Source organism: Phyllostomus hastatus, unplaced genomic scaffold (genome assembly GCF_019186645.2).
Source record: "Phyllostomus hastatus isolate PE091 unplaced genomic scaffold, TTU_PhHast_1.1 phas_contig_148, whole genome shotgun sequence".
In the NCBI taxonomy this organism is placed as follows: Eukaryota; Metazoa; Chordata; class Mammalia; order Chiroptera; family Phyllostomidae; genus Phyllostomus; species Phyllostomus hastatus.
In genome coordinates this window covers 4,747,644-4,772,463 of record NW_025333607.1, presented here as the reverse complement: position 1 = coordinate 4,772,463, position 24,820 = coordinate 4,747,644, and the positions used below count along the sequence as shown (strand labels likewise).

Below are 24,820 nucleotides of genomic sequence, written 5' to 3'. Positions count from 1 at the left end.
ACCGCACGGCGGTCTGTAATCCAGGCCCCTCTTGCTGCGAGGTGGATTCGCGTACCCACGGCCGGGCACAGAGGCCCGGAGCCGCGCTCGGATCTGGTCGGCAGCCTGTACTGGGACGCGCGGTGACGCTCGGGAGCCGCAACCCACCTTCCCGTCACGACCTCCAGCCCTCGACCGTCTTCCTGCGCCGTTACTGCTTTTGGGGGAAGAGTGAACTCCCGGACCCTCACTGTTGGCTTAATTTTAACTTTCCCGCAAACTTTTTGCTGAGCCCCGCCTGCTCCGCCTTCTGGGCCAAGTGGGTGCGGCCCAAAGGAGTCCGGGTCGCCAGCAGCAGCGGAGGTAGGGGAGCCCCGAGGGGGCGTGGTGGGTCCGGGGCTGTGGGCGGGCCCGGAGGGGGCGTGACCGGCACTGGGCGGCGGGCGGGCCGGGGAGGAGCGGGGGGCGGGTCCTGCAGGGGCGGTCCCAGGAGGCTGCCGGGCTGAGTGAACTGCAGGCCCGCCGCAGGCCCAGGGCGCCACCATGGTGCTGGAGCCCCCGCGGGCGTGGGGACCGCTGCAGCAGCAGAAGCGGCTGAAGAGGAACGGTGGCTGAGGCCAGGTTCTCCGGATCGTGGGCCCGCGATCCCTCGCCGTACCCGAGCCCCGATCCCTCCTCCCTGCCTTCCCGGGGCGCCGAGGCGACACCGCCGGACCATGCGCGCCCACGGCCGCACAGGAGGCTGAGCCCGCCGCCCCGCGCTCTGCTCGCACCCTCACGGCCGTCCCCGATGGCCTTGCCGGGCGCGGAGGGCGCAGCCGACAGGCCGGTATCCCCGGCCCCAGGCGCCCCCGCCGGCTCCGCATCGTCGTCGTCCGCCTCCTCCAGTGGCTCGGCCTCGGCGGGCGTGGGGCTGTGGGCCGCGCTGTACGACTACGAGGCGCGCGGCGAGGACGAGCTGAGCCTCCGGCGCGGCCAGCTGGTGGAAGTGCTGTCCCAGGATGCCGCCGTGTCCGGCGACGAGGGCTGGTGGGCCGGCCAGGTGCAGCGGCGCCTGGGCATCTTCCCAGCCAACTACGTGGCGCCGTGCCGCCCGACCGCTCTCCCAGTACAGCCACCCTCCAGCTCACCACCGCGGCCCGGCTCGCCCGTGCACGTCGACTTTGAGCGCCTTGAGCTCAAGGAGCTCATCGGCGCCGGCGGCTTCGGGCAGGTGTACCGAGCCACCTGGCAGGGCCAGGAGGTGGCGGTGAAGGCGGCGCGCCGGGACCTGGAGCAGGACGCGGCAGCGGCGGCCGAGAGCGTGCTGCGGGAGGCGCGGCTCTTCGCCATGCTGCGGCACCCCAACATCATCGAGCTGCGCGGCGTGTGCCTGCGGCAGCCCCACCTCTGCCTGGTGCTCGAATTCGCTCGCGGAGGAGCGCTCAACCGCGCGCTGGCGGCCGCCAACGCTGCCCCGGATCCGCGCGCCCCCGGCCCGCGCTGCGCGCGCCGCATCCCCCCGCACGTGCTGGTCAACTGGGCGGTGCAGATCGCGCGCGGCATGCTCTACCTGCACGAGGAGGCCGTGGTGCCCATCCTTCACCGGGACCTCAAGTCCAGCAACAGTAAGTGGGACTGGGGCGGGGTGGGGGTGGGTTAGGGGTCGGTACGTAGCCATGCCCAGCACAGCCCACCCTGGTGCTAGAGCTGGGCGGGCTCCCGGGGCCCACTGCCAGGTGGAATGAGGCGGGGTTGCACCTCCTGAGCAGGCCTTCCAGTACTCAGAGGTCCCGCCACACTCTTCGGTGACTTTCTTTGGGACAGGTGACACACTAACCTTGACTTTGCTTTTGGGTGCCTGTTTTACAAATGCAGATCAGACTTGATTGCAAACACTTGTGACATATGCTGGGTCTTTTGGAAACTTAATGGTGCTGTTTAGCCTTTAGTTACCAGTGTGGTTTGTTCGTTTGGGTAGAACTTTGCAAACCGAGGCCTTCCTCGGGTTATGCGGAACCCCCTGGCCCTCCTTCTGGCCTAGTGACTTTCATCAAACACCCCTTTCCTTCAGCTTCCCAAGCGCTTATTGAGGATGCTCCTCTCCCACTTTAAGTGTGGCCCCGTGCCCTTTGACGTTTCCAAGGGCTTTCCACTCGGAGGTCTCTGTTCAAGAAGTGTGCTTTTAGTATTGGTTGGGTAGTGTGAGTGCTGGTGAATAACCTCCAGATAAGAAGCACCAGTTTTCGACATCGAGCACATTTGGGTTGATGAAGGGCAAGTTCATTGTCCTTGCACAGCTCCTTGAAATCCTGAAGACCTGGCCTGTATCATTTGCTTTCTTTATAAATCTGGGTCGGTTTTCCAGATGTCAGTAAAGAACTGACAGCTAAACTGAACACACATACTATTGTATTTCACCATGTAGAAGAGCCAGTAGAATTGCTGCTTGAAGCTGGTTCTTCGATATGGGAAATCACTCAGTATTCTTAGAATGAGATGAAATCTTGCGACAGGTTAAAGGATGCAGTCAGAACTGGCACTGGCTGCCACAGCTGCATGTCTCTCAACCTTGTAAAACCTGCTAGGACAGGAGCTAACTCAACTGGAAACATTGTCCTTCCCCAAGTCTGCAGAAAGAAGAGTGACAAGGAGATATGATACGTTTGTTGTGTGTTTGTGTAGATGTTTTTTCCCCATTCAAAATCCTTCAGCCCTGAAATTGACTTGACGGTGACCAAGGTAGCATTTTGATTATGAGAGCTGTAAATAATTTGTTGGTAACTTTGTATAAACATTTAATACTTTGGGGTTTATTTTATGACTCCCAGGAACCCCTTGTCTTATCATTTAGATTGCAACTGCTGAAGTAACAGGAGCAAATCTGAACAAAATACGGCGTAGTGAAGTGGCTGCGATAGTGTTTTGTGTACATTAGAGTTCTGACGGAGGCCGCTGGGAGGGCTCCACAGTTATTTACTTTGGGGCTGTGTATGGTAGACACAGTACAAATTTTAAAGCATTTATTTTGGTTAATGCTTCAAACCTGGCAATCTTTGCTACTGCTTGGCGCTTATTTCCTAAAATACGCTTTTAGGAAAAGCCATGTTTAACCTGCTGCCAAAGAACAAGCCTGTCCGTGTGTCCCATAAGCCTGTGTCTGCCCAGGTTTTCCACAGAACCAGGTACTTTAAAGACAGTGGCAGCGTGAACGCTTGCCCCCTGTCTTAGCAATCACAGCGACCCTGTGATTCTCACAGAGCCCGGCATTCCACAGGTGCCTTCTGCGGCAGAACATCAGATCCCCAACACAGGCAAAAGATCGGGATTGCATTGGTCCTCAGACCAGAAGGTCTGTCTTTTGGGGGGTTGTAATCATACTCGGGAGTCTATGGGAGTTGTCCGCAAGGAACAGTGTGTTTGCTAGTGTTTGTCCAAGCATAGAGAGGGAGATGAACCCATGCTGCAATCATGGACCTTTAAATATAAATTAAAAACTTTTAAAGAACTAATACCATTCAGTAGTAAAAAAGAAATAACATGGCCATGGAATAATAACTATGGTTAAATAGTTTTTACTGACACTGGAAAAACTTGTACAGTGGAACCCACTACTGGGTCCGTGGTAGATCTTATGTAATTTGAAGGTGATTATACGTTGCAGCTTAGTTTTTGAAAGACTTTCCACCATCAAAACAAATTTCCTGGAGCATTTTAATTTTCTCTAATTGTCAGGCAGGGTTGCCTTTGTGTTAACATTTTGCACTTTTTATTAAAAAGACTTAATTGGCTAGGTCGCTAGCCTAGCCAAATACTCGTTACAATACGGCCATTCAGTATAGTCCTTAAATTACTGTGACGTGAGCATTCTGAATAGGGCCTGCAATGTGCGAATCACGGCACCTCGCACCTTGCTTGCCCTGGCCCTCTGGCATAAAGTATGTGAGGAATCAGCGCAGAGACTTTGGAATTCTCTTGTGATAGGTGAAGCCATAACATCTTGCTCTGTTACAGTGCATTTTGTTTGACTCCATTTGCTATTTGCTTGTGGGGGTAGTGACTTACTGGTAATGTAAACAAGGTTTTAAAATCAATATTGATTTTTTTTTAATTCTGCAGTCTACTCCGGTAACACAGAGTCAGTATAAGGCTACTTGGAACCAAGTGAGTGGAAACTACTGTTTAAAACAAATGTTTAAATCTGTCGAAGGAAGATAATAGGTCTTGATAGATTTTCTCGCCTCTTTTCTCTTGGGTCTTTTTCAGTTTTATCATGTGGTTTGAGACGATGTTTATGTCGAAATAATACCTCAGATGCTGTGATGGCACAAGCACTTTTGTCCCTTTCTAACTGACAGCAAAAGATTGAAAACAGAGCCAACTCTGCAGGTTTTAAGCTCATTTATGTTGTTAAAATGTGCTGGGCCCTGTTGCTCCGGGGATACACGGTAAGCAGAAAACAGTTCGCTAAATCTCTCTCTGTGCAGTGCCTAGTTAGCAGCGCCTAGCCAGCAGCGCGGTGCAACCTGGGTTTGCAGTGAACCTGGCCAGGTTTAAATGCAGTCAGGGAACGGAAAAATCATGGTGAGCTGGAACTTACTCATCCACACGTTGTGGGTGTCCCTTCCGCACCAGGGACTCCTGGGTGGGCCCCAGGGACACAGTGGCAAAGCCGATGACCATATCCCGTCCGGCACAGGACGCAGTCTGCCGAGGAAGGTAGATGGCAGCCGTGCGATGACACGTTAGTACGTGCTTTCAAGAGAATCAAGCGTGGTGTGGGGCAGGAGGGCGGGGGCTGCTGGGACCGCGGTCGTGGGGGCAGGCGGCTCCGAGGGCGTGACGCAAACAGAGACGTGGCCAGCAGGAGGCAAGGGTCACCAAAGATCCAGGCGGAAGGAAGATGAAGCCTGGGGACACCGTGGAATGTGGCGGAAGTGGAAAGTGCGGAGGCGGTCAACGTGGTGGTCCTGGCGGGTGGCGACCCACCCGGACCCCCTGGCCGTGCGCTCTGAGTGCCGCCCACCGCGAGCCGTGCGCCTGGCGCCGGGAGGAGCGGGGCGGTCTGATTTGTGTGTGTAAAGGCTGCTGCGGCTGCTCTGGAGGGCGGACCCACAGGTGGCCTGAGCCAGGGCTGGCCAGGTTGCCCAGGCTGGAGCAGGCGTTGTTGGCGCGGCCGAGCGTGGGTGCGGTGGACCTGGTTTCCAGGAAGTCCTCGAGAGGCATGGAGATAAAATAGAACAGTGTGTGAGCTGCCGAGGAAGGTTCGAATTATGAGAATTCATCGAAGTGTTTTGTTTATCCTGGCACAGCTCAGGATTGAAAGAAGATTGTGTGGCATAATTATGATTCCTTTTTTTTTAATATTGCTTACTGTATTCCATCCTTTTTGTAAAAGTAGAAAATAAACATCCCATGAGAAACTGAACCACAAGTTTAGGTAGCTGCTTACTTTTATACTTTTTATTTCAATGATTAAGCAACTTTTTATGCTGATTATTTTAGCCTTCTGGGAATAATCGTTATCTATATCATTATCAACAGCATCTACAGTCTATAAATGGACATAAATATTTATTACGAAATATAATTTAGAGCTCTAACTAAAAAAAAAACCTACAAAAGGAATCTAATTCTTCTTAGCTTTTCTCATTAGTACAATGTACATAAAGGAACTATTTGAGAAAATTATAGCAAATGTAATCTCTAAGGTGCTTAAAAAGCTTTTAAGAGTGACTCGGAGGAGCTATTAATTATGCTGCGATCAGGTAAAAGACCTGCACGCCTTCCTTCTCCGTCTGCCCCTTTCCCTCCAGACGTGTCGCTTCACGCCACCGCGGCCACTTCCTGCTCCAAGGGACACAGGGGGATCAGCCCCGATATCCCAGTGGCTACGGAGCCAACCTGCTTCGGAAACACAGCCTGCCCAAGGACCGGTTGTCAGAAGAACAGCAATCACAGAGGGTCACCCCACCTTCCCCTTCCATTCTCCTGCTTGTGTATCAAAAACATAGGCCCCTCTTGTGTTTTATCGTTGTGAGGGGGCAGGTGTTTAGTTCTGCCTTGGGAAACTGACTCTTCAGTGTCCATGTGGGGTCATTTTCTTCCTTTTTTTTAAATTTTATTTTAATCATTATTCAAGTACAGTTTTCTCCCATTTACTCAGATTCCATCCCACCCACCCAACCCTTCCCACTTCCCTCCCATTACCCCCCACCCCTAGTTTTTGTCCATGTGTCCTTTAAATTTGTTCCTGTAAACCCTACCCATGCCCCCCTGAAATTCCCTCTTCTCTCCCCTCTGGTCACTATCAGTCTGTCCCCTATTTCAGTGTCTTCAGTTATATTTTGCTTGTTTCTTTGTTTTGTTGTTTAGGTTCCTGTTAAAGGTGAGATCATATGGTATTTGTCTTTCACTGCCTGGCTTGTTTCGCTTAGCATAATGCTTTCCAGCTCCATCCACGCTGTTGCAAAGGGTAGGAGCTCCTTCTTTCTTTCTGCTGCACAGAATTCCATTGTGTAAATGTACCACAGTTTATGATCCATTCATTTACTGATGGCATCTAGGTTGCTTCCAGCACCTAGCTATTGTAAATTGTGCTGCTATGAACATCGGGGTGCAAAGGTTCTTTTGTATTGGTGTTTCAGTGTTTCTTCCTTTTTTTAAAGATTTTATTTATTTATTTTTAGAGAGGGAAGGGAGGGAGAAAGAGAGAGAGAGAAACATCAATGTGCAGTTGCTGGGGGCCGTGGCCTGCAACCCAGGCATGTGCCCTGACTGGGAATCGAACCTGCAACACTTTGGTTCACAGCCCGAGCTCAATCCACTGAGCTACGCCAGCCAGGGCTCATGTGAGGTCACTTTCATGGTCATCAGGTCTGTCAGCACAGCAAAGGCAGAGGGCAGGGAAATAGCCCTCCCTTTCAGGAGGCCGCCCGCAGGCACCTGGTTCTCACACCAGCGCGTACATGCCGAACCTTTCCAGACCAGCCAGTTACTGGAAGGAGCGTTGGTTTTTCTAGAATGCTACAGTTACTGGAAGTCACTCAGACCAGTGTTTGAATATCGGTGTCATCATTTACGAGCTGCGTGACCTTGGGCGAGTTATATAACCTCATTGGACCTGAATTTCTTGATTTCTGATACTGTATACTGAATCCCTTTCTTGGAGTGGACGGAAGTCTTGTAGGAAAAAAAAATCTGCTTAATGTTTCTTTAACTCTTCCAAGGCAGTTGGATACATACTGGCAGGAAAGCATAGGGGTTTTTGAGGGGAAAGTGACAGGCTGGGTGTGGCCAGGATGAAAGGTAGAGGGAGGGTGGGGGGTTGTGGGCAGGAGACAGGCATTGAGCATGCACTGCACAGTGGGGACCTTGAATGCGCGCTGCGATGTGTCCACTCTCCACGGGTGAGAATGAGCGGCTGAAGATTTTGAGGAGGAAAGTGGATAGATCTGCTGAAACATAAACAACTACAAAGAAAAAAAGTAAGCTCGGGATCATTTGCTTCATGACTTTACCACCGCGGATTCGTGGCAGGGCCGTGAGATGCTCAGACATCGGTGTGGTGCGGGTTGTTTATTGCCTTGGACCAGCCCAGTTTTTATGGTCACTGTTTGTTTAGTGAGTTAATAATTCAGGGCTCTCTCTCTCTCTCTCTCTCTCTCTCTGGTTCACCAGACTGAGAAAATAATGACCAGATTTACTATGTCTGGCTGATGATCTCAATTCCAAATATTTGCCCCAAACCCTCTGCAGTACTAGAGGGGCTCCCCAAAGGGGGAGACACCTTCATGACGGAATTCTGGGGGGCAGAAGGAGGGCTCCGGGAAGGCTGGAAAACTTGTGCTGGTTTTGTTTCAGAGCCTGACACTTCAGCTTGTACGGTTGACCCCAGTAGTGTGAATTTAGTTCTTTCTTTAAATCCATATTCTTCAATGACCACTTCATGTCAAGTGCTTTAGCCGAATAATAGCAGTAACAGGAACAAGAGCTAATGTTTATATGATGCTTACTGGGCGCTGCGTACAGCCCACACTCTAGCCTTATTTATCCCTCAGTGCGACCTCTGGGCTAGGTCATTTAATTGTCGCCATTTTACAGGGGCGGCACTGAAGCCAGGGAGGAATAGTCTTTATCGAGGTCCCTTGGCTCGCCAGAGACTTGAATCCAGGACTTCCAGCTCCAGAATCAGAGCTTTTATCTTCTGCATGATGGGCTCCATGAACAGTCCTCAAGTGTTTGTTATCAGGGCCTGAAAGAACTTTGGTTTATGGAGGCTAGAGCTGTTGATATTTACCATATTAGAAATATTTAAAGATAGTTAATAATAGGAAAATAAGAATAGTCCCATTACACGTTAACATAGCATTTTAAGTAGGGGTGGGGGACTCCGTATTTTCTAAGACCATTTTAGGGAGGACACCTGATAGAAGACACATGGAGATTCATATCTGCTTCTGCATTGGAGCTGTTGCCAGCTTAGGGACCCTCGGGGGGCCCCAGATGACACTCTGAGGAGCCCTGGGCTAGACACCTGGTTGTGCTGGTGGAGAGTGGCGCTGCGCAGCAGCCACTCCCACGCCTGGAGCCCGTCAGCAGCTCCCCCGAGGGGCTTTAACAAGGTAACGTTCCCTGTGTCGTTTTTGGATGCTCCAGTCCAGCTGACTTTGCTTGGAAACAAGCGATACATTTTTTCTTTGGAACATTTTGTTTTGAAAATCTTCAACTATACAGAGCTTGAAGGAACTTAGGGGAACACCTGGATCCTGCCATTAACATTTAACTCAGTTACTTTCACACAGATCGAACCCTATCCATCCATCAGTGCATCGGAGCTTTTGATGCTGCATGATATTTTTTAAAGGCTTCTGAATAATTCAAATGTAGAGCTGAGTTTGGCAACTGCTATTCGAAGGACCAGGTTTGTGGGTTCCTTCCCATGGTTGTCTGGGTTGTTACATAAATCCTTCACAGCCACAGACTTATCCCCCATCCTGTTAACTGATGACATGGGATGGTTGGTCATAGCAGCCACCTGGGAGAATATGGGTGGCTTATTCTGGGTGTTTATCCCCAGGGGAAGGGACATCGCTAAGACTCTGTCCCTGTGACACGGGGGCATGTCGTGCTGTTGTGGTGTCTGATCTCTGACTCCACTGCTCCGCAGCTGTGGGCCCGTGGGCCCCGAGTCCCTGCATAGGGTGCCGTGAGGGTCAGTGAGATGGTGTACACCTGGTCCGCACACTTTTCCTGTAAAGGTCCAGATAGTCAGTATTTTGGGCTTGGCAGGTCATAAAGTCTGTGTTGCAACATTCAACTGTGCCGTTGTAGCCGAGAGCATCAAAAGACAGTGTGACGGGCTGCGAACCAAAGCATCGCAGGTTCGATTCCCAGTCAGGGCACATGCCTGGGTTGCAGGCCATGGCCCCCAGCAACCGCACATTGATTGTTTCTCTCTCTCTCTCTTTCTTCCCTCTCTAAAAAATAAAAATAAAAATAAAAATAAAAAAAGACAGTGTGAAAACAAATGAGCGTATGTGTGTTCCAATAAAACTTTATTTATAAAAATAGGCACTGGACTGAATTTGGCCCACGGGACATAGCTTGCTGACTGCTGGCATATGTCAGAACACTTAATAAACTATAAGCCACAATGGTGACAGTTTTGTTTTTATATATTGCTTAGAAACACTTTGACTTCTGATCAGGATGGAGGCATAGGTGGACATGCTTGGCCTCCTCGTTCAACCACTGGAAAGAATTACAACTAAATCTCAAAACAAATACCATGCAGAACCATCATAAAATCAAACTATATGGAAGTCTGTCACCCAAGGATTTAAAGAAACCGCATCCTAATAAAATCTTAAAAAAAAAAAAAAGCCCTGGCTGGCGTAGCTCAATGGATTGAGCGTGGGCTGCGAACCAAAGTGTTGCAGGTTCGATTCCCAGTCAGGGCACATGCCTGGGTTGCAGGCCACGGCCCCTAGCAACCGCACATTGATGTTTCTCTCTCTCTCTCTCTTTCTCCCTCCCTTCCCTCTCTAAAAATAAATAAATAAAATCTTAAAAAAAAAAAGAAACTGCACCCATCCTGATGGGTAGGAGGGGCAGAGACATGGAGATGGGGTGAGACCTGCGTGGAGAGGAGAGGTGACGGTGTGGCGTGGAGAGGCGGCAGTGGCAGGGGAACGGGCACACAAAGTCTCCCCGTCCCACATTCGCGTGTGGTGGAGAAAAACTGGCAGGGACACCTTGGGAGCCGCCATCACCGCCCCAGGCCAGACGGCACAGCCCAGGGTCCCAGAGCCAGGAAGGTAAATCCCCATGACTTCTGGCTGTAAAAACCAGTGGGGGTTTGGGCGGCAGAAGAAACGGAAAAAATTTCAGAAAACTTTGCTTGAAGGGCCCATGTGGTTTTAAAACATATGCAAAACCATCCACTCTGGGGCTCAACACCAGGGCAATAGCTGTAAGCGTGCCAGTCACAAATGGGGAGTGGGTGAAGTGACTGGAAACGGGGTGAGTGCCGGGCAAACCCCCAGAAACCAGGCAGCCGCACAGTCCCCTCTCCAAGCCCTCCCCCCACATGGAGCCACAAATCCGTGAAGTGGGTTGCCCTACCCTGGTGGTTACCTAAGGCTCCGCCCCACACACTTTACAGGGTGTCAAAGCAGCTCTACCTAATACACAGAAACAAACACAGTGAGGCTGCCCAGTTGAGGAGACAAAGAACTATGGCCCAAATGAAAGAACAGAACAAAGCCCCAGAAAAAGAGTAAAATGGACATAACCAACCTATCAGATGCGGAGTTCAAAACACTGGTGATCAGGATGCTGAAAGATCTCATTGAGTACTCGACAACCACATGAAGGAACAAATGAAGGTTATACTAAGTGACATAAAGAAACATCTACAGGGAACCATCAGTGAAGGGAAGGAAGCCAGGATTCAAATCAATGAATTGGAACATAAGGAAGACATAAACAGTCAACCAGCACAAAAAGAAGAAACAAGAATTTAAAAAAAAAAATGAAGATAGTATAAGAAGACTCTGGGGCATCTCCAAATGTGCCAACATCCAAATCATAGGGTCGCCATTCACAGGGAGAAGAGAAAGAGCAAGAAGTTGAAAACTTATTTGAAAAAAATAATGAAAGAAAACTTCCCTAATTTGGCAAAGGAAATAGACACACAAGTCCAGGAAGCACAGAGATTTCCAAACAAGTTGGACTCGAAGAGGACCACGCCAAGACCCATCATAATTAAAATGCCAAAGGTTAAAGATAAAGGAAGAATCTTAAAAGGATCAAGAGAAAAGCAGAGAGTTACTTAAAAAGGAGTTCCCATAAGCCTGTCAGCTGATTTCTCAAAAGAAATTTTGCAGGCCAGCAGGGCCTGGCAAAACGTATTCAAAGTGATAAACAGCAAGGACCTACATCCAAGATGACTCTATCCAGCAAAGCTATTATTTAGAATGGAAGGGCAGATAAAGTACTTCCTGGACAAGGTAAAGCTATAGGAGTTCGTTATCACCAAGCCATTATGACATGAAACGTTAAAGGGGCTTGTTTAAGAAAAAGATCAAAACTATGAACATTAAAAAGAATTTTTACAATGAATTTACAACTATCAACAACCGAATCTATTAAAACAAAGAAACAAACAAAAACTAAGCAAACACCCAGAACAGGAACAGAGTCATAGGTATGGAGATCATTTGGAGGGTTATCAGCTGAGAGAGGGAAGGGAAAGAATGAGGGAAAAGGTGCAGAGATGAAGAAGTACAAATCGGTAGATGCAAAATAGACAGGGGGAGGTTAAGAATAGCATAGAAAATAGAGAAGCCCAAGAACTTACATGCACGACCCATGGACATGAGTTCAGTGGGGATTGCTGGAGGGAAGGAGGGTACTGGGCAGGGGGTGGGTAGGGGAAAAAGTGGGACAACGGTAATAACATCATCAATAAAATATACTATATATATGTATAGATACATATGTATGGCTCTAAACAAAGAAAAACTTTGAGTACCTTTGATATTTCCTAATTTTTTGTGTGTGAATTCATTGATACCTAAGTTTTCTGGGACACTTTTTAACCTAAGATCATTATTGTCAGTCATTCTGCAAAATACAGTGAGGTGTAATCATATATTCACTCGCCTCAGCTGGGGGCGAGGGGCTTTGCTGTCTGGCTGCCCGGCTGCCCCGCCAGCCAGCAGGAGGAGGAAACAGTCCTGGGCTTTGTTCTCTGTCGGAGCGCTGCCATCTGGGCGCTTTGGCAGGTCTGCCGGTAACTCGGGCTGATAAGTGGAGGGTCAAGGAGGAGGCACACAGTACCGACTTGCTGCTGTAACTGTTTCACGACCAGGGTCAATACTAGGACATTGTTTCAAGCTCTTGGAAAAGGAGCAAATCACGTGTCATTTGGGGAAGTACCTTGATCGCACCTGTGATGTTTCGGTTATTATTGGCTCAGGGTGATCTTAAGGAGTTTATTTTGTTTGAAATCCTAAGGCGATAGAAATACAGAACTAGACTTCACACACAACGAAACGGGAGGCGTTTTCCGTGTGCCGACCATGAGCATTGAGTGCGGCCGGGGCAGGCGGGCCCAGTGCCTTTCATGTGCGGGGTGAGAGCAGTGGAAGGCTCTGGTTCACCTGACCACGCGGGCATTTTCTTTGCAGAGTCTGTCTCCTTGCGCGTAGTAGGCCCGCATGTCGTTTGTATTTTACAGTCACTTACCGATCGGTTTCTGTGTCCCAGGGGCTCTCCCAGGCCCCGGGTGTTCTGAAGTGAGCAAAGCAGGCACAGATCCCTCCCCTGGCGACATGTGCGTTCCAGTGGGTGACACAGACATTAAACAATCAGTAGGAGGGGACAGTAGGACAGGGCTGGGACTGTGGGGGAGTCAGGTCATGCAGGGTCTCCTAGGTCCCCCAAGGCCGTTGACTTCCCTGGGACACTGGAGAGTTTTGAGCTGAGGGCTGGGCCGTGACTGACATTTTCACGGGGTCGCATCGGCTGCGGTTCTGAGACTAGACTGCAGGGGCCCAAGGTGGAGGTAAGCATCCGGGGCTCACCGGCGTGGAGGGGGAATTAACGCTCTGAGAGATCGGCTGCGACTCTCTGGGGAGTGCGTGCTGGCAGAGAAGACCAGAGGCCCAAGGACTGAGTCCTGGAGGTATCCGGGAATTAGAGCTCAGGGAGATAAGGAGGAGCCAGAAAAGGGAGCCGCTGGAGTAGGAAGGAAAACCCGGTGCCTTGAAGGCCAGAGAAGACCGTGTTTCAGGGAGGGGTGATCAGCCCTATCGGATGCTGCTGATGGGTTGGCATTCAAGTAACGGTCCTGTCGTAAGGATTCTTCGGAGCAGTCTCTCTTTCCTAGTACTATTCCAGTTCGTGTTGTATGACGAGCTGCTGACTTCACATGAAAACGCTTGTAACTCGTCTTCTTCGTACTCCTTCCCCTACAGTCTTCATTTACTCTTTTGTTTAATGGATATTTAGTGAGCATATAAAAATGCTAGTTAGCCCTGGCTGGTGTGGCTCTGTGGATTGAGCACTGGCCTGCAAACCAGAAGGTTGCTGGTTTGATTCCCAGTCAAGGCACATGCCTGGGTTGTGGTCCAGGTCCTTAGTAGGGATGCATGAGAGGCAACCGCACATTGATGTTTCTCTCCCCCTCTTTCTCCTCCTCTTCCCCTCTTCTCTCTCAAAAAATAAATAAAATATAAAAAAAATGCTAGTTGCTGTACAGACAGACGGAAGATTAGGGAGGTGCCATCTGTCCTTTGGCAGACGTCTGTCCTTATGCTTCGCTTAGGGAGACGAGACCAAGCAGTATGATAAGGCAGTGTTTGAGCGTGACACCGCTTAGAAACGCAGAGAACGTCCCACTGAGGTTCCAAGGGAAGGTGCCAGGGGAGGTGGTGTTTAGAGACTCACACACTGTTGGAGCAGGAAGAGTGTGGAAGGCGCTCACTCCCTTCGTGGAAAGAGAAGCTGAGATCTCAGAGGCTGTGGACTTGGGAGTGGTCTCGGCAGTGAGTAGACCGGTGGGAACCCCATGCTTCTGCCCTGATGCTTAAGGGGCACCCGAGGGTTCCAGTGCTGTTTTTCTGCAGGGCGGATGGGGAGACAGCCATATAGCACACACAAGGGGGTACAGGACAGGTGTGGGGGGTGTGTTTGTTAGAAATGGCTCTTAGTGCCCAGAATTGTCAGGGGGCGGGGGCGGGTCGTTTTGGAGAGTACGGGAAGAACAGAAAAGCTCATGTAGCTGCGGTGGAAGGACCTGGAAGTCCAGGGTGAAGGTCTGGACTCGATTCCATAAACCTGGGTGTGAGTGAGCGTGAGTGGCGTGCATGTCGGGGAGGTGGGGGTGAGGACAGATGGACAGAAATGTAAAAAAAAAATGGGGGCTGCTTGGTGAACTTAGAAAGTTAGCATTTATTCCCTGTAAATGGTTGATTGTTCCGAGTTGAAATTCATGGAGTCGCCTTATTTATATCTTAGCCTGAGAGAAAGGGGTGTTTGTTACTCTACGCTTTCACGTTGTTGCCTCTCCCCGCTCGTTTTCTTTCTTCTGACTTTCTCTTGGTGATAATATGTTTGTGGTTAAAGATTAATCAAAATGAACCCATTTGACTCGCGTGGAACTTGGACATAGCAATCCCATAAATGTTGAGAAAATAGAGTGAATGCATTGTAATTCCCTTTTTTTTAAAAAAAAAAAAGTATGCCTTATATGCCATAATTCTGAAAATACCCAAGTGAAACTTCAAAGGAGCCGGGAAAACCAAGTGCCTCATGGTTGAGTAAGTAGGCTAAGGGCAAGGTTGTAAAGGCTGGACTGCAAAGACCAGGGCGAACAGGGGTCAGAGATCGTCACTGAAGTGCTGCAGAAGGGGCTCCGACACTGTCGCTAGGTTACTAGTAGGAATTTACCGTGCCTGTGGCCAGAAAAGGTCGCTTTGCCTGGTCTGCAGGTTGTACCTTCCAGGGGGCAGCGGTGCCTGGCGCCCTCCCCGGCGAGTGACAGGAAGCGGAAGTTGGCATCCAACCTCGTGTCCTTAGGCTGAAACCTGGCCAGCTGCCCCATTCTGTTACCTGTTGGGGCACCAGCTATTTTTGGTTTCGGTCACTTTGCCCAAAAGATAAGGAATTTCAGGAATTTTGCTGAACACCTCTGAAATAGACTCCCAAACAATAGGCCTTTCATGGGACTCTAAACTTGACATTCAGAGTGTTATTTTAACTTGTTTTCTGTGAGTTCAAAGCATGGAAGCACTTGGCTCCTGGGGAGGCTGTGGGGCTGGGGCTGGGGGAGGTGCGGAGACCATCAGTGCCCAGGCTGCTGAGAGCTCGCTGCACCGCGACCTTTATGTAGAAATGCAGTTCCTTTTAAATGCTTCGGTTCTAGTTCTCATTTTTAGTTCTGTTTTCACTTATTTTAGAGCTGCCTTTCTTTGGCCTTTGCTTCTCAAGGGCTGCCAGGCCATCCCTGAGGTGGGGGGAGGGGGGCCTGGAATTTTTTTAATGCATGCTTTCATCACACATCCGCACCCCTCCCTGTGTACATCTTTATGAGAATGAGGAGCTAATTAATGCCTCTGAAATGTCTTGGAAAGCCATTTTAATCACTAACGTGGAGTCTTTTTTGGTGGTAAGAATAATCACTGTTTAGAAGTGAAATTAGTAATATTATAATGGAAAAAATGTAATACAAGTAGCTAATTATGTTGGGTTTTGTTTTGCTTCTGTGGTTTAAGAATATGGGGTTAGGTATTTTTTTTATAAACACGAGGAGCAAGACGTGGAAATAAATATACCTCAGGCTGACCTGGAGGGAAGAAAATTCAAAAATTAATCTGTGAAACAAGGTACCTAAGGACGTTTCTGGTTGATTGGCCCCCCTGGTAACCCGCAGTGTCCCTGGCAGCACAGGGACTGAGGACGCAGGGACGCGGGTGGCATCTGAAACTGGCTGTATGTTGTAGCCCTGCGACCTGGGACGCCACCTCCACACTGGAAATCGCAATTGCCACTTCACAGCAAGGGATGAGGATCAAATGGAAAGAACCACACAGAAAAGGATTGGTCAATGGTAGGCAACATTCTCATCAGAACTGGTGCTAACTATCCAATTGTCGTTAATGAAAACTACTCCATTTAACGCCTGATGCTCAAGATACTCTGTTAGGTGACACTGGGGATCACAGGGGACAGCTGTAATATACAGCTCCTGGCATTGGGTAGTTCGTGTGCAATTTAGGACCATGCGTTTCAGGTGAAAAGGTAACCGGCGAAACAATATGAGGATAACGAATGCCTGGGAAGATGAAATAGTCACGATTTTGTAGGATGCTCTGGAAAGGTGACCTAAGGAAGCTAGCCCTTGCATCGTGTAGGTGGGCAGAAAGAATGAGAGGCTGTTCCACGGAACTGAGCCCTCCCCACCCCCACATACTTCCCCTATTCTTCACTACAGAGTATGGCAAGAAGTGTATGAGTAAGAAAATGGGAAGAGTTTTGGCCTTGCTACTTAGCACCTGTGTGACCCCCTGACTTGGCCTCTATGTGATGGGTAGAAACCTAGGCCAGGGGTCCTCGCTCTCTGATCTCCCAGGGAGAAGAGCGCTTGGGGAAGACACGTTGAACACAGTAGCACTCGCTCAGCATTGGCGACATATCCCCACTCAAATGCCCCTTCTCGTCAACAGGGAGAGCCATGCTGGCTCTCTCCAGCGGCACCAGTTCTTTGACTTTTGTGACCATTGCCCACTGTAAACGTTTGATGACATGCCGTGAATGCCGTGTGAATCCATTGCAAAGTGAAACTTCAAGCCTTGCGAGAGACCTCATATTTCCCAGCAGCCAAGAAACTGGTTTTGAAGATTTGCTAAAAACACTTGCAACCCATTGACAAAAGTGTATGTTTGTGCATGTGCACGCACCCGAGTGCATGCTCCTTACGAAACGCTCCCTGCATTTCACCGTTCTCAGCACTTTGCGTGAACTCCCTCCTCACTCCCGCTGCATGAGGTGCACATGATCACGGTCCCCACAGCAGCCAGGAGCAGAAGCGGGACTCCACCCCACACCTGCCTCCACTCAGTCAAGGTCCAGTGACAGGAGATCAGCAAGCAGCGTGGGCCCAAAACAGAGAGAGGTTTCCCTTGTGAAAAATCAATATAAACTGCCAACGGAGCAGAGTCGGCGGCACTTAGGACCTTGGCCTCTGGGGTCAGACTGCTGGAGCCTCACCGCCTCTTCGTTGCGTGACCTTGGACGGATGACTCAATGTGGCTGGTTTTAGTTTCCTTATTCAGTCCAGATAATTAATAGTACATACCTGTACAATTATAGTGGGGTGACCTGATTAAGATGCCTATAGGTGTGCCTGACCAATGGAATGGACTCCTTCAATTGTTGATTTTCCCTATAACTAACATTCGGGGAAATGGTTCTCTGTATGATCATGCTCCAGAAATGAAACATGAAGGATGTCTAGTGCTATTCTCCAGTTTTGAAACAGTGAGGCCAGAGGTCACGTAGTGGCCGGGGAAATGGAGGGGGGTTTGCAGAGTATCCGGGTGTGGAGTGGGATGGCAGAGCTCTGTGTTGGAGTGCAGGGTTTTAAGGCAGGAGTGAGGACATCAGTTAGAAAACACAGCAGGATTAGCCCTGGCTGGTGTAGCTCAGTGGTTGTGTGCTGGGCTGCAAATCATAAGGGTTGTGGGTTCAATTCCCTGACTCAGGCACATGCCTGGGTTGTGGGCAGGTCCCTAGTAGGGGGTGTGCGAGAAGCCACTACACAGTGATGTTTCTCTGCCTCTCTTTCTACTTCCCTTCCCCTTTGTCTAAAAACAAATAATACAATCTTTTTTAAAAATAAAAAAAAGAAGAAGAAGAAAGAAAACTCAGCGGGTTTAAACTGCCTCCTTTGCAGCAAACGGGAGGAAGAGACATCGGTGAGCGGCTGCCCTAGAGCCTCGTGGAAGCCAGGGAGCATTTCCGCGTGGTTATGGGCAGAGGAGAGTCAGCCCTGCAAGAGAGGAACCCGGGTGCGGGGAGGGGCGAGCCTGTGGGTGGGAGGGGAGGGTGTGCGAAGCGGCTTATTTCAGCCGCTGTCACCCGCCGGGCCTGGGGCCACTGGACGGCGCCGCCCTCCGGAAGTTGCCAAGTTGCGCCTGCGCACCAGGTGTTTCATTTCAGGGGCGTGGGGGCCGGGGAGTGAGCATCCGGATAACGTTTCTGGAAAGTTTTCACTTCTTGCTCTATTTTGAGCTTCAGGGAAGCACTCCTGTCTCATAAAATTTCTTCGTGAGTTAAAATATCTATAAGCGTTTTGCAAATGGGATGTTTGATAACAATTTTGGGGATTATGTCATCCATTCGAGGGATTCTTCAATACAGTCCGTAGAAAAGGCTCTGCCTACAGGTGAGGAGCCGCCTGGTAGGAGGACGGAGTATGTCAGGTAAACTCGCAGGGACTTGGGATCCTGCCTGTGCTCCCTCAGGACAGGGTCCTGGCCCCTCGAAATCACTGTCACATGAAGAGAAGCACCCATAAAGGGCTGAGCTGTACCGTGTCTGTGGACTTCTAAAAAAAAAACAAAACTCACAACTTCCGGCACAAATGACCCATTAGGATGCAGGTGGTGTAAGGAAGGTAAAATGGTGAAACTCTAGTTCATTCTCCCATAGTCTGCCCACTGCATTGAGGACTGTGTTGAAAATACGAAGCAAAAAAATGGGACTAGAAAATGACAAAATATTTATAAAAGTATATCACTTTTTTTTTTAAGTTTTGCTGCTGGAGAAGATAGAGCACGATGACTTCTGCAGTAAGACGCTGAAGATCACAGACTTCGGCCTGGCGAGGGAGTGGCACCGGACCACGAAGATGAGCGCGGCCGGCACCTACGCCTGGATGGCCCCGGAGGTCATCAAGTCCTCCCTGTTTTCTAAGGGGAGCGACATCTGGAGGTGAGCGTCGGGCTCTCCGCTTTGCAGCCGTCTGCGGAGACGGGCTGCCCTGCGCCCTGTGAGGGAGCCTCGGAGTGTTCCGTAGTTCTGAGCATAAGGGGCAACGTGGGCCTTTGGACGAGGGTTTGACGGTTTTGATCATAGGATCAGAGTGGAGCAGGTGACTTGAGGTTTTTATCGTCCTGACTTCCATTGATAGGAGAACCTTCTCGTGAAAGCTGAGCTTTCCTTAAAACTGGTTATAATTGGAGTGCACAATAATGCCAAGATTTTGTCAGGAAGTACAGTTAAATTTTTACTTTAAGCAAAATGTCAATTCCCCATGATTCCCTGACACAATGGTAGTGTGGAAGGAGTTTGAGATAGATTGCATCTTCTGAAGACTGAAGCTGCCAGTCTGAGAGCAGAGAGCTGGCCCAGAAGGGACCCCTGGCTACCTGGTTTTCCGTGCAGCTGTGTGTCATCCGGGGTGATGCCGCTCAGCAGCAGAGCGACAGAGACAAACCACTCTGCTGAGTCGTTACCACCCGCCAGGGGCTTCTTTGCTTTTATCTGGTGCTCATGAAGTCCTGTGTAGAAGTGTTTGGATTCTGAAAATATTCTAAAAGTTCACTGTGGTGTATTAAAATTCCTGTCCTTTCTTCTGTTTGTTAATCATTTCATTGAGATATGATTCACATGTCATACAATTTACCCACTTAAATGGCATAATCTGAGGGCTTTTAGTATTTAATACAACACCAACAAATTTTAGAACATTTTTATAATCCGTAAAGGAAACCCTGTACCTCTCAGCCATCGTCCCCAGCACTCCACCCCTCCCAGGCCACCGCTAATGTTCCTTTTCGTAGCTTTAGGTTTGCTTATTCTGGACACTTCATATAAATGGAATCATACAATATGTAGCCCTTTGGGACCAGTGTTTGTCAATTAGCACAATGTCCTCAAGGTTCATCCATGTCAGTGTGTGACAGAATTCCCGTCCTTTTTAAGGGTGAATAATATTCTATCGGATGGATAGACCACATTTTGTCAATCTGTTCATCACTTGGTGGGCATTTGGGTTATTCCCACTTTGGGGCTATTCTGAGTGAGGCTGCTAACGAACATCCACGCACAGGTGTTTCTGAGGGTATATGTTTTCCGTTCTCTTGACCGTGTATCTAGGGATTTAATTGTTGGGCCATAAGGTAAATACATATTTAATCATTCGAGGAGCTGCCAGACCATCTTCCAAAGCAGCTGCTCTGTTCCCGTCCCACCAGTAGGAGGGTTCCGACTTCTCCACATCCTCGCCAACACTTGTTGTTATCTGACATTTTGATTGTAGCCATCCTAGTAGTCACGAAGTGGCATCTCATTGTGGTTAAAATTCCAAGGCTTTTGTACATTAGAGAAAACTCAGGCTGAGAAAGGAAATGTCACTTGCTAAGAGTCCATATCTAAGAGGGTCAGAGGAACTGGTCTTTGAGTCCATTTCTTTCTGATTTCCAAAGTCGTCACCAGCAGCACTTGGTCTCCCTCCAACCATTGGATGCCACAGAAGTTACTCTCAAATTCACATGTCAAGTCAGTGGCAGAGACGCTGCTGGTATAAGTTCCAAAAAGTCCTTTACATGGAAACCTCACCCTCTGCATTTAAAATATAACTTAATTGTTCTTTTGAAAAGTTTGTCAACTGTCAAGTCAGGGGTTCCAGAACGTCCTAGGGCCGTTCTGAAAACTCAGATGCCTGGGCCTTACTGACCAGACTCTCTGTGGGGGGGTCTGAGCGCACAGGTCTTCCCGAAACAGTCAACGTTTTTCCCTTGGTTTAATTACAGTGATTTTCTGACCATGTGATGCCAAGATATGTAAGTGAAATAGGTGATTCTTCTAAGACGTTATACTTCAAGACTCTAAAAACTAATAAAATACATCAAAATCAATTTTACTTTTAAAATATCACCGAAGACTACAACTGTGTCATTTCATATGCTTCCTTATAAACTGTGTGATTACAAGCTATGCAAAGGCTGTATAATCTATATAAATGCTTAATAGCAACCCTATTATTCTAAGCATAGGTGAGAATCAAGAGGTAAGAAAAAAGTTTCTAAAACCAGCCAAAATACAGGTCTTCGAGTCTATGCAGTTCTTGGCCAGGCTGTCTCTCAAAGTGTGTTTATTTCTAATTCTCAGTTTTGTAAGCTGGAATGATCAGATTTTAAGTCAAATCAGCTAATTAGAAGAGGCGAGAGGGAGGCTAAGCTGGGAACAGTAAAAACTGGCAGCTGGAGGCAAAATAGAGAGGAAGGAAAAGGCGGGAAATGCCATGCAAAGGACTGGAAACCACTGACTTTGGAGCCACGGAATTCCTTACGAGAGTGAAGCGTGCTGGAGCCCGGAAGTGTCAGATAGCGAGACTGGCAGCCGCCTCTGGCCTGCGTGAACCTGTGCTTTCGGACCTCCCTTCCTAATGTCCCCGTGAAAATGGTTTCATTCAGGAACCGCTGCTGCCCTCTGCGCCGTGCTGCGGGCTGTGCGTTCGCTGGTGCGTTCACAAACGTGCCTGCTGACACCCATCTCCCTCCTGCCCATCTTCCTCCTACTAGACATTAGACTCCCAGGTGCTGAGGCAGCTGTTCCTGTTGGGTTTGGACAGTGTCTTCTGTGCCCCAGTTTCAGAGTCGGTACCCAAGGTACCAAGAGGTTAAGACATGTCCTCAGGGTGCAAAACCAGCAAGCGCTCGGGTCCCAGGCCTGAGATGCTGCTCTGGCTGCTGCAACCCCTGACCTCCAGGCCACTAGAGCGCTTGGGCAGGGCTTCACGTGTCCTGTCCCCTCCCGGTCCCAGAGAACAGGAAATGCGCGCTGCACTTTAGATACATAGTTCCGCAGAAATAGTTCCAGTTTCACTTTGGTTTTACCTGGGGAAGCCCTCTTCTCTCTGGCAACAATGACCTGTCCTGAATTAGTCATTCTCTGAAACATCCCGGAAACCGAGCTCAGTCGGTGTTATCATGTGGCTCTGGGTTCCTGTTTGCTGATGAGAACAGCAAGGACACATCTGTGCATTTAGACACGTCTGTGCATTTAGACACGTTTCGGTTACCCCAAGATGGCTTTGGTCCCCTGTTCTGAGGTGATTTTGATTCATCTGTGAGTTACATTTACTTGTTCTCTGAAATTAAGAATTTGACTTTCAAGAAACTGAGCAGATAGCCTTTGAAAAATATCAGTTACAACTTTGTTGTTGATAGTTCTAGCATGATGTGGTTTACTACTACATTGTATATTCCTTTAAAAAAAAAAAAATGGACTAGCACAACAGAAACAAACTGAGATACAGATAACAAAGGGATAGTCCCCAGATGGGAGGGGGCGGGGGCGGGTAAAAAGGATGAGGGGATTCCGGAGTACAAATGGCCGTTAGAAAGTAGTCACAGGGGGGTGCGAAGTACAGCTGAGGGAGTAAGGTCAAAATGGAATAACCGTGCAGGGTGTCACATGGGCACTAGACCGACCTGGGTGACTGATTTGTAAGTTACATGAGTGTCTAATCACCATGTTCTACGCCTGAAGCTAACATAATGTGGTATATTAAGAGTAATTAAAAAATAAGTGTAGTACCCATATTGCAAAGCATAAAGAACAATGAAAAATAAATAGGAAGAGGAGTGCTTTGAGAGTTGCAAGCAGGCTTTGCTATATTGTATAGATGAGTCAACTCAAGGTCAGCTTCAAGGGTCCTGTGAGTGGGACAGAGCTGGTGGGTGGGAGCCTCCCCAAAGCTCAAACTCCCGTCTGCTGCCTCTGAGCCGCTGTCACTCAGCGGTGCCTGCTCCTCCAGCTCAGAACAGGCGCCGGCCTCAGGGCCTGGGGACTCACACACCTCTGCTGGGGTGAGCAGAGCCCCGGCGGGCGGGTCCCCACGGCCCTGCCACTGGACACACTCTGCTGTTTCAATAGAACACTATTTTTTTCTGAATGCTCTCCATACACAGTCTAGAGCAGCATTTCCCACCTCTTTGATCTTATAGTGCACGTACACTAATGACCAAAATTCTGCGGCACACCAAAAAGTACACTATATTTTTTTATCTGACCAAAAAAATAGGTATAATTCTGATTCATTCATTCTAGACAGTTATCATTGTGTTGCGCAGGTTGTGAACATTCTTGGGGCATGCTGGTCCCACGTCACTCGTCCGAGCCCAGCAGGCACACAGGGAGAGTCGTTCGTGGAACACCATCGTGTCCAGGACGGCCTGAGCCTCAGTGCAGAGAATCCACAGCTCTGCAGAGCTGGTCTCCCCCAGGGAGCCTTGTCTATCGTCTCTGTGACGTGGTGGCCCCACAGCTCCTCACGTCAGAAGATAAAAGATTAGAAAAGTGAACAGGATAGTAGGGCTGTACTGGTGATGTTAATAGAAACAAAAAAGAAAGTAAACAGGACTTTCTTATGTGCTTATGGGTGTCAATGTGCAGTCCAGTGAGTAGTCTGGAGTGGCTGACTCTTTTGTGTGTACTAACAAAAGATAATTTGAGTGTACTTCCCGTTTTGAAAAAGGCAAAAGGGCACTAAGGTACTGACCGGTCTTGTAGGGGAGATTAAATATATATATAATGTGCAAACTTATTTCCAGGCTCCTCTGTGTTGCCTTAGAGTCTGTGGCATGGATGTGGAGTGAAATGTGGTCCTTCAACTTCGTTTAAAAAATTGGTTTAGTGGTGGCTGGGGTGGCTCAGTGGACTGACCGCCGACCGGTGAACCAAAAGTGTACCGGTTCAATTCCCCATCAGGGCATGTGCCTGGGTTGCCAGCCAGGTCCCTGGTTGGGGGCATGCAAGAGGCAACTGATCGATGTATCTCTCGCATGTTGATGTTTCTCTCTGTCCCTTCCCCATTCTGTCAAAAAATAAAGTAAATAAAATTGTTTTGAATTGGTTTAGAAGTCCTTCCACTGGGTCCTCTCTTGTATTTGTAATTGCATTTGCCTTTGATGACCTAGAAAAGCCGTGACCCTGGGTCACACCTGCTGAAGCTTCCCGAGCTTGGCAGCAGCTACAGTCCATCTTGGCTTTTCCCTCCCACTCACCTCACCCTCCTCCCTACAAAGTAGAGAGGTGATGTGCTACCAGTGGGTCCAGGGAGGCCCTCCCGATTTCTGAGGTGTGTTACTGTTGAGCTGCCTGGCGAACACATTCTTAAAATAGCCCCTCAAATAGGAAGTGAGAGGCAGAAAGATGAACAATTTTGACAAACTATTTACAAACACTTCCAGCTGAGTCCAGCGGTGTGCAGCGTCAGAGGGACGTGGGGCGAGCATCTTCTCGTCCTGTCAGTCCTCGCGAGGTTTTGTCTACGTGTAGGGAAAACGAGGCGGGAGGAGAAACCTCAGAACCACCACGTTACTCCAAAGAGCTGCCCCCGAGCTTTCGTGTGCATTACGCAGTTTTCATTCGGGTCGTGCGTGCACAGCTGATTTCTGGGAGTGCCCATGTTTGAGACCTTGACCTCTCCCCTCCGGTGGAGGGCCGCTTTCTTGGAAGAGAAGGTCCTCACTAGCAGCCGGAAGAAGACACTGATACAGCTGTCCTGCCCGCTGTGTCAGAGGGAAAAGCCCGGTCCCCCGCCTCACTGACTTTGTGACAACCTTGCCTTCCAGCTATGGCGTGCTGCTGTGGGAGCTGCTCACGGGGGAGGTCCCCTATCGTGGCATCGACGGTCTCGCTGTGGCTTACGGTGTGGCAGTCAACAAGCTCACCTTGCCCATTCCCTCCACCTGCCCGGATCCCTTCGCCAAGCTCATGAAAGGTACCTGCGCGCCCTGCCTCTGCGCGTCTGTGGGGGCGAGGGGAACCGCTCATGAGGACG

At 49.4% G+C, this 24,820-nt stretch overlaps 1 protein-coding gene across 1 annotated transcript in view; it reads left to right on the top strand.

The window, feature by feature from the left end:
• The first annotated feature begins 450 nt into the window (after positions 1 to 450).
• MAP3K21 (mitogen-activated protein kinase kinase kinase 21) overlaps positions 451 to 24,820 on the top strand; it is a 50,874-nt gene continuing 26,504 nt past the window's right edge. The window contains exons 1-3 of the mRNA XM_045816963.1: positions 451 to 1,586; positions 18,780 to 18,960; positions 24,612 to 24,760. Coding sequence (XP_045672919.1) covers positions 770 to 1,586; positions 18,780 to 18,960; positions 24,612 to 24,760 — 1,147 coding nt within the window. The 5' untranslated portion in view covers positions 451 to 769. The remainder of the gene's footprint in view (positions 1,587 to 18,779; positions 18,961 to 24,611; positions 24,761 to 24,820) is intronic.